The 8,784-nt window shown below is 32.5% G+C and overlaps 2 protein-coding genes across 3 annotated transcripts; one reads left to right on the top strand and one right to left on the bottom strand.

Annotated features, from left to right (window-relative positions):
- Positions 1 to 3,967, top strand: GCS2alpha (glucosidase 2 subunit alpha). 2 transcript variants are annotated; one of them, XM_018462235.1, is made up of 7 exons: positions 1 to 43; positions 621 to 716; positions 799 to 1,209; positions 1,275 to 1,598; positions 1,677 to 1,926; positions 2,014 to 3,571; positions 3,653 to 3,967. In XM_018462235.1, exons 1-7 carry the CDS (start codon positions 27 to 29, stop codon positions 3,763 to 3,765), a joined length of 2,769 nt encoding a protein of 922 aa, XP_018317737.1. In that variant the 5' UTR covers positions 1 to 26; the 3' UTR covers positions 3,766 to 3,967. The 2 variants fall into 2 exon arrangements, with proteins under 2 accessions (XP_018317737.1, XP_018317738.1); XM_018462236.1 differs by having other exon boundaries at positions 22 to 456.
- Positions 3,968 to 4,128: 161 nt separating this feature from the next.
- On the bottom strand, positions 4,129 to 7,248 carry GPHR (golgi pH regulator). The gene is made up of 8 exons (XM_018462010.1): positions 7,124 to 7,248; positions 6,467 to 6,630; positions 5,877 to 5,983; positions 5,372 to 5,782; positions 5,113 to 5,294; positions 4,853 to 5,038; positions 4,549 to 4,614; positions 4,129 to 4,468 (listed from the first exon to the last, which is right to left on the bottom strand). The coding sequence occupies exons 1-8, from the start codon at positions 7,163 to 7,165 to the stop codon at positions 4,268 to 4,270; spliced, it is 1,359 nt and encodes a 452-aa protein (XP_018317512.1). The 5' UTR covers positions 7,166 to 7,248; the 3' UTR covers positions 4,129 to 4,267.
- Positions 7,249 to 8,784: the final 1,536 nt, after the last annotated feature.

Genomic DNA, 8,784 nt, shown 5'->3' with positions numbered 1-8,784 from the left:
GGCAGTAGTTACTTCACTTCCTCAACATGGCTTCGTGTGTTCGGTGAGTTTATTTTCGGCTTTTTAACCTTTGGACTGCGAAAATACAGATTTATCGCGGGCGTACGTGAGATCGTTCGTGCGCGACATTCTGAATGGTCGCGGCGGTCCTCGTCTATTTTTCTGGCATAAAATCGTGACGTAGATCTCACAGATCATTGATACGCCGCTGACGTGTCCCCTCCGCGCAATGTTGTTTCTGATATAAATACTTTTTTTTCAATTAACTCCTCGCGTCGCCGGCCGCCAATCTAATCTAATCTGTCGCCGAACGACTGTGATACCGGCCGCCATACGCCACGGTGAAGCTGTACAGTTTTATAAACGAACGTTGCCATACAAATTGTCGCGTGGCTGCGTTTTCCGGCAGGATTTCCTCTTGAGGTCGTTACCCAGCTGGACGTGAAAGAGCACAATGTAATACTCGTCTATTAGCGTATATGTGATTTAGGAATATTTCTTTAATCTGTGATTTATGTAGAACGTGATCCATTGTGTCTCGTTAAATGTAGATTTGATTTTAATTTTGTTCTCTATTTGTTCTTATTTTAGTTCTCTTTTTATTTTTATAAATATTTCAGGTTGGCTCTATTATTAATACTACTATGTTCTCCATTCATTACTGACGCAGTCAACAGAGACAACTTCAAAAGATGTGATCAGAGTAGTTTCTGCCGGTAAGAATTATCTACTATTGTAAATATTGTCATCTGAAAGACTATCTGAAAAGCTATGTAATCTTTATTTTGTTTCTTGTAGACGGTGCAGAGGGATGGAATCTGGAAAATCTCCGTATCAGCTTTTGCCAGATAAACTTGTACAGAATGAATCAATGATCATAGTAGATTTATTTAATAAGGATACCGGTGTCACTTACGTGGTACAACTCATCACGTTAAAAGAAAACACATTTCGGTTGCACATCAATGAAAAGGATCCACTGCATCCTAGATATGAAAATGAATATGCCCTTCATGATCAACCACAAACGGTAGAGATGGATTTTGTGGAGAGCACTGCTGAAACTATAACTATAACCAAAGGCGAAAACAAAGCCATTTTATATATTAATCCATTTAAAGTAGAACTGTATTCCCAAGGTATTTTGACAATATCTGCAAATGCCCGCGGTCTTATGAGATTTGAGCATTCGCGTACAAAACCAGTAAAGTGAGTATTGTTAGAAGAGAAAATTGTTATATTAAGATTTCTAAAAAATTATATGTATTGTATAGACCAGAAGATGGAAACGCTGAAATGGCAGGAACAAATAATACTACGTATCCTGGCGATGGTGCTGATAATGATTCCGGCGCTTGGGAAGAAAACTTCAAAGAGCATCATGATGCAAAACCATATGGACCAGAAGCTATTGCTATGGATTTCAGCTTTCCTGGATCAGAACATGCCTATGGTATTCCGGAACATGCTGACTCAGTAGCATTGCAATCAACGAAATCTACTGATCCATATAGACTATACAATTTAGATGTATTTGAATATGAAACAAATGAACGTATGTCTTTATACGGTGCCATTCCAGTGCTTTACGCTCATGGGTAAGAACATATTAAAGTTAATGAGCTATCGGATGTTTGAAAAATATTCATGTAAAATTTGTTCTTGTAACATTTCAGAAAAGAAAGATCATCGGCTGTTTTCTGGCATAATACAGCAGAAACATGGATCGACATTCTATCGAGTGCAGATAATAATGTTGTAGAAAGCATTGTTAATTTTGTATCTAGGTCAATTAAGAAATCTCAGGTGGATGCTCATTTCATGTCAGAATCTGGAGTGATTGATGTATTCTTCATGTTGGGTCCGAAACCACTTGACGTTTTCAAACAGTACACTGTTTTAACTGGCACAGCTCCTTTGCCACAGGTATGTTAAATAAATATTTAAAAAATTAAAAGTTGTGAAATATAAATATTTTGAAATAGAAATATTTTCTTAAAATATGCATTTTAGATGTTTACACTCGGATATCATCAATCTCGTTGGAATTATAATGATCAAGATGATGTTGCAACGATCGCCGAAAGTTTTGATACGCACGATATACCATTAGAAGCTATATGGCTTGACATTGAATATACTGATAACAAAAAATATTTTACATGGGATGCACGTAAATTCCCAAATCCCCTTGATATGATACACAACCTTACTTCTAAAGGCAGAAAATTGATAGTTATCATAGATCCTCATATTAAACGTGATAACAATTATTTCTTACATAATGATGCCACCAGTTTGGGTTATTACATCAAAACCAGGGATGGAAAAGATTATGAGGGTTGGTGCTGGCCAGGCGCCTCGTCGTATCTAGACTTTTTCGATCCAAAAGTTGTTGATTATTATACTGGATTGTACAGTTTAGATAAATTCCATGGTACTACTAACGACGTTTACATTTGGAATGATATGAACGAACCAAGTGTGTTTAATGGACCTGAAGTAACGGCACCAAAGGATCTTATTCATCATGGAGGTTGGGAACACAGAGACGTTCACAATATTAATGGACATATGTACATTCGTGCGACATACGATGCTTTATTCCGTCGATCAGGCGGTTCTCTGAGACCGTTTATTTTAACAAGATCCTTCTTTGCTGGATCACAACGTTATGCAACAATGTGGACTGGCGATAATATGGCTGACTGGAGTCACCTTCGTGTAAGTTATCCCATGTGTCTCTCAGTGGCTATATCCGGAATGTCGTTCTGCGGTGCCGATGTTGGAGGTTTCTTCAAGAATCCAGATTCAGAATTATTCATTAGATGGTATCAAGCTGCAACATGGCTACCTTTCTTCCGTCAGCATTCTCACATTGAAACAAAGAGGCGTGAGCCATGGACATTCAATGACGAAACTACTCAAATAGTTCGTGAAGCATTAAGATTACGATACTCTTATCTGCCGTTGTGGTACACACTCTTTAGAGAACACGAAATAAACGGTTATCCCGTTATACGTCCTTTATGGACGCATTATCCAACCGAATCCGAAACGTTCACTATTGATGATGAGTTGTTACTTGGCGATTCAATACTCGTGCGCCCAGTATTCCAATCCAGTGCTACTGAAGTAGCAGTTTACTTTCCAGGAGAGGGCAAAGTAATATGGTACGATATTGATACAATGCAAGCTTACGAAAAAGGAGGATATGTTAAAATACCGGTAACGATTCACAAGATTCCTGTATTCCAAAGAAGTGGATCTGTCGTCCCCCGAAAAATGAGAATACGACGTAGTACAGTTGCTATGAGAAATGATCCTTACACATTGATAATAATTGCTGACAGTAATGGCAGAGCTAGCGGTAATCTATACATTGATGACGAAGTCAGCTTTGAATATCGTCATGGAAAATATTTATATTTAAGAATAATGTTGGACAGTAATAAAATAACATCAACTCTAATTGATAAACTAGCTTCGTATGAAACACAAAGCTGGTTAGAAAGAATAGATATAGCCAATCCACCACAAGGAATTAAATCTGCCCAATTGGAATCTCACAGTGAGTAATCAGATTCAAGTGTGAAATTAGTTGTGCAACAAATCTATATTTTAATAATACTATATTATATTTCTCTTACAGATATGGGAAAAGTAACATTGGAAACTACATATAACCCACATAACAATGTATTAACGATACGTAAACCAGCTGTAAATATGGGCGAGGAATGGACCATCGAATTATTACATTAGAGTTATGGGTTCATTATCCATAATCAACTCAGTATCCATACCATAATGCCAATTTTCTATTACTATTCAGTTATCTGTGATCTGGATGATTGTTTCTTAGAACAAATATACAATTTAGTTATTGTAACAGTAAAATGATTGTCAATTGCTTCCTGAGATAATCAATTATATAAACAGTAGAATATTTTTAAAGCTATAGATACAATCTTCTGTAATTTAGTTCTTTTATTTTCTGATTTAATAAAAAAATAAAGATTAATATTTCAGACTACACACATCATAATAAAAAATGTTACATGTCGACAGCATTTATGTATATAATTTAAAAACGTTACCAACACTTAAAAATATATACATTTAAAGTTTCATTATTCTCTCTGCCAGGAATGAACATATTTTAATAATAACTTATCTACCAAAATATCAAATGTAGATTTTAAATAAACTACTTCATAAAATAAGGCTGATGAGATTTCTCTCAATAAAAAGTATTTTTATTTCGTTATATGCGTTCCGTTGGTGCATGTTTATGAGCTAAATATAAAAACACTATTGATGATAATGCTGATACCAAGAAAATAACGTCAAACCATCTATGATAAAAATTGAACTGTAATTCTCCTAATACTTGCGTTATTATAATGCGGTATTCTGCTGGCATATTCATCCGCATAAGAAGTACAGAAGATACAAAATACATTCCCTGAAAAAAGAGAATGCCATAAAATTTGGAATATGAATAAACTCTATAAGATTTACATGTCTTATATAGACTATCCTTACCATTATTTGCGCAAGTATAAGTACAATAATATTTGACGACTTGCTGCTAGATATGGCATAGAAAAACTAAAATAGAAAAGTTGGTAGTGAGTATTGTTATTAAAATTGATGAGGCAACAAAACATTAATTAATATTCATGTTTTTTACTCTGTATTTACATATGTATCTTGTTTTACATAATATTAGAAATTTTTACTATATAAGATAGATAGTACATACATGTAAATCATCATTTTATAGAAATTAAAAAGTGCAGAATTACTATATAAGACGGTATATAATTGTTATGTATATTTTACATACCTTTGTCAAAGTTAACAATAATCCACGTATGGACGTTACAACAATGCAGCCGACGAGGTAAAAAGAAATGTGTTGCGACCAAAATGTAACATCAATATTGAAACCAATCCAATGCACTGCAATTTCGATTCCTCTAGTTACAGGATCTTTTTTACCGACTCGATCGAATACTATGTTGATTGTAGACTATAGAAATATAATATAATTATGTATTATTTTTTCAAAAAAGATAATTTTAATCATTAATTAACTACACTTACAATAAATATCTTCCACGTACAATACAGCGAAAAGAAATAACCTAAGAAATTAAAATATTTTCCTTGCCAAGTGGCAGCCCACTCTAGACGTTCTCTTGCATTTTGTATGTCGTGCGCTTCCAAAAATAATTGTCGTGACAATTCCTCTAAAGCGGTAACTTCGATTTGTAATTGTTTGATACCTATAAAACGACATGTATTGTGTCATTAGGATAAATCGTATTTATAGTTTCTTTGCAAAATTAAAGAAAATATATACTTTCTTGATTTCCCTTTGTACCACCTAATGGATTTAACATTCCCCACAGTCGAGATCGAGTTTCGATTTGTCCATCAGCTTCGCCTTTTTTAGCTAGCGCAATTCGTTTCTTTTTCGCGATAATCATGTCCATAGTTTGCAACAATCGTTTTTCTATAGACTGTACATCCGTGTAAGAAACTGGGCGCATAAAATAAGTCATTGAAGTATATGGATAATTTACAGCGCCAAAACCTGACAGAAGGGCCATTACTGTGACACCTATAACACCTATTCGACTAACGCCTTGTTCTATAGATAGCAGTCCTTTCTTGGGACTCAGTATGGGGAAAGGATCACCCACTTTCCAGAACAGGTAGAGATAAAAAAGATATATGACAACTGTCAATGGCCGTATTAGATTCAGTCTTACTGCACAGATTAAAAAAATTTATTAGATTTAATATAAATGTTTGGCAAAGATAATCTCAGTAGAAATAAAAGTTAAAATATAATAAATACATACCAAATCTGATATTGCTGATAATAAAATATGCTATGTAAAATGGTATCAGAACTATCACCATAAATAGAAGCATGTAAAGGCCAGCATTCCAATGGAAATATCTAGAACTGAGGAAAATAATATATTATAATCAAATATAAAAGATTCTGAGAATACATCAGTAAAAAAAAAAAGTAAAGTAGCTAATGGATGCCTTCCATTCAGTGACACAAGTCAACACAAATGTTGTTTTATCTTTCTTTGGATTTCATGAGTAGTATTCAAAGTTAGTATTAAATGGAAGACACCCAATAAAAGCCCATACAGATGCGCAACATGTAGATATTTATTAGTAAAATATTATATAAAAAACGCAAACGTGCTCAATGACATTAGTATTCCCAACCATTTACTAATTTATTATCTTTTTGCGCTTGTTGTTGAAGAGGCCCAAAATCCAAGGTTGAAAAGTTTGTATTTTTTATATATTTTACTAATAAATATCTGTATATTGTACATTCTAACAGCCACATGGGCTTTTATTGGCTATAATTTTACATTTCTTTTTACAATGTATCATCTTAAAACAAAATGTGAATTTATTTTTTTACCTTGAATCAAGTACTCCCGCTATTTCAAAAATAATTAATTCAAACATGGTGCATGATAACGAAAATGTAGTTGAGAAAATTAGTTGTACTAGTCTATGATGAACTTCATAATCTCTGAATAATTTCTTCACAAAGAACACCCATCCTCCTAAGAAGAAAATTATCTGAAATATACAGGAAACAAAAATAAATGGAATCTGTATATAGAGATTCTATTCACACACATACACATTAAGTGTGTCCAAAAATAAATAATGTATTGAAACACGTACAGATTCGATATTTTATTTTACTAAATAAACTGCAAAGTTTTACAATACAAAATTTATTGTAATAATCTCAAAAATACATACATCTCACACAATTCAGTTACAGTTTCATAAATATGTTATTATGCAGAGAGAAAAATCCATAGACAATAATCCGCAAGGAATTAATGCTGATTGAGAATATAACAAGAAATCTTTTCAGAATACAACCAAATGATTTGTATAATTTTATATTATGTTTTACATTAAACATTTTGTTAATAGCGAAACAAACAATTGTTCACATTATTTCGAGATATACGTATAGAGCACCGTACTCTCTTTATAACCTTAATCAGTTCAGGAAGTATTGATAAATCTGATTTTTGTAGTGGAAACGAATTTCCACCTGTGTTACGAGAATCACGATAGTGTCCTCGATGAAACCCATTTTCCACTATCGCGATTTTCACTTCGCATTGCGAAGTTTTGACCGGCGATGCTCAGCACTTGACAGGACGCAGGTGGTTCCAAACAAAACGAACACGACAGCAAATACCTAAAGGCTGATTCAGATCAATCCACATAGTCTTGTGGCCACGTGGCGCAATTTAACAGTGTTGCCAAGTCTGTTCGAAAGTTATTTCCATATATTGCGATTTTCTCAATATTTTAGCCATAATTTAGATATTTCTTTGTATTTTTCTCCCAAAAAGTTTCTCAAAAATTCTCCTAAACTGCTTGTATTCCTAAAAAAATCCCTCGGTGGAAAGAGAAACCTCCAAATTTAGGGGAAATGTTCCAACTTGGCAACAATGGGCGCCAATTACATGAGAATCTTGAAGTGTTCTCAAATACAGCCAAAGACGTATTCTAGCAAAAGTTGCTTTTGATTTACATCGATTCTCAGATAATTCTCAAGGTGCTATTACATGAGCGTGGAAACGCGTAACCAATCAGAAGCGATCCGCCGTTATGGTTTCACGTTTTACAGATTACTGATATTTAAATAGTACACACTAAAGCAAAATATTTACTAAATGTAAATATATATTTATTTAATTTAAATATAATTTTTTTATTTTAAATAAATATTTATTTATTGTAAGTACATATTTTGTTAGTACTATCCACAAGCAAATATTTAATAAAATTCAGTAAATTTTTTTCAGTATATTTGTATGAACTCTGCATATAAAACAATACACTATTAGCTATTTATAAACAATGTTTTTTTTTAAAAATAAATGCTATTTTTACCTTAATTAACATTATTTTTCTAATAAGTGAAACTTTTTTTGTAATGTAAACCTTTGTGCGTATTATGCGAACTCTGCGAACTTTCGAAAAGAATTCGCTCAAGAGTTCGCATTTTTATCTTCTTATTGTTAGTAACATTAATTTCTTATAAAAATGAGTGTATTAAATTGATAAACTTGATAAACTTTTAGTTCAAATAATATATAAGAATAATAATAACTTAATAACCAAAAAGCAACATTTTACTGCTCAAACTTGGATTCTTGTACAATTAAGTTATATAGCCTGAAAGAAAAAGTGCACACTCTTGTATAATTACGTAGTCTTTCTAGATCCACTCAAGTGGGCGGTCTTATCCTACTTTTAACAATGAGATAACAGTAAAATTGCACTTTACAATAATTATCACTATACATATAATAAACAATAAGGAGTATTTAAGCATACATAAGATCTTTTTTGCAAAATAATCTATTTAAATTCGTTGCTTATAATAAAATTATAGCATAATATACTTAGGCTTGAATGTTCCTTATTATTTATTAGTAATATTATTATAAAACACAGCCTTGCTATTTTTATATATTTATTTAATTTATTAAGAAATGCATACAATGCGAGAGTGAGAGAAACAGATGCAATTTAAAGTTACGAAAAAGATAATTTTATGTATTCCTAAGATAATTATAATTGCTTTGATAATTTTGAACAATCAAGAATTGTCAAAAATATAGATTTTACAAAATACATACTTGCTACTTAATTGTTTGTCTGCAACAGACATTTTGCAATGCTGTCGATAGATTACTG

The sequence above is a fragment of the Mycetomoellerius zeteki genome, unplaced genomic scaffold, assembly GCF_001594055.1.
Source record: "Mycetomoellerius zeteki isolate Tzet28-1 unplaced genomic scaffold, Tzet1.0 scaffold135, whole genome shotgun sequence".
In the NCBI taxonomy this organism is placed as follows: Eukaryota; Metazoa; Arthropoda; class Insecta; order Hymenoptera; family Formicidae; genus Mycetomoellerius; species Mycetomoellerius zeteki.
Note: the sequence above shows the minus strand (reverse complement) of the source record. Positions and strands in the feature narration are given on the sequence as shown.

Coding starts and splice junctions, on each gene's coding strand:
- GCS2alpha (XM_018462235.1), top strand. Junction 1,599..1,676: donor CCAGTGCTTTACGCTCATGG/GTAAGAACATAT, acceptor GTAACATTTCAG/AAAAGAAAGATCATCGGCTG. Junction 3,572..3,652: donor TGCCCAATTGGAATCTCACA/GTGAGTAATCAG, acceptor TTTCTCTTACAG/ATATGGGAAAAGTAACATTG.
- GPHR (XM_018462010.1), bottom strand. CDS start 7,165: ATGGGTTTCATCGAGGACACTATCGTGATTCTCGTAACACAG. Junction 6,631..7,123: donor TCGTGATTCTCGTAACACAG/GTGGAAATTCGT, acceptor TGTATATTTCAG/ATAATTTTCTTCTTAGGAGG. Junction 5,984..6,466: donor GCGGGAGTACTTGATTCAAG/GTAAAAAAATAA, acceptor TATTTTCCTCAG/TTCTAGATATTTCCATTGGA.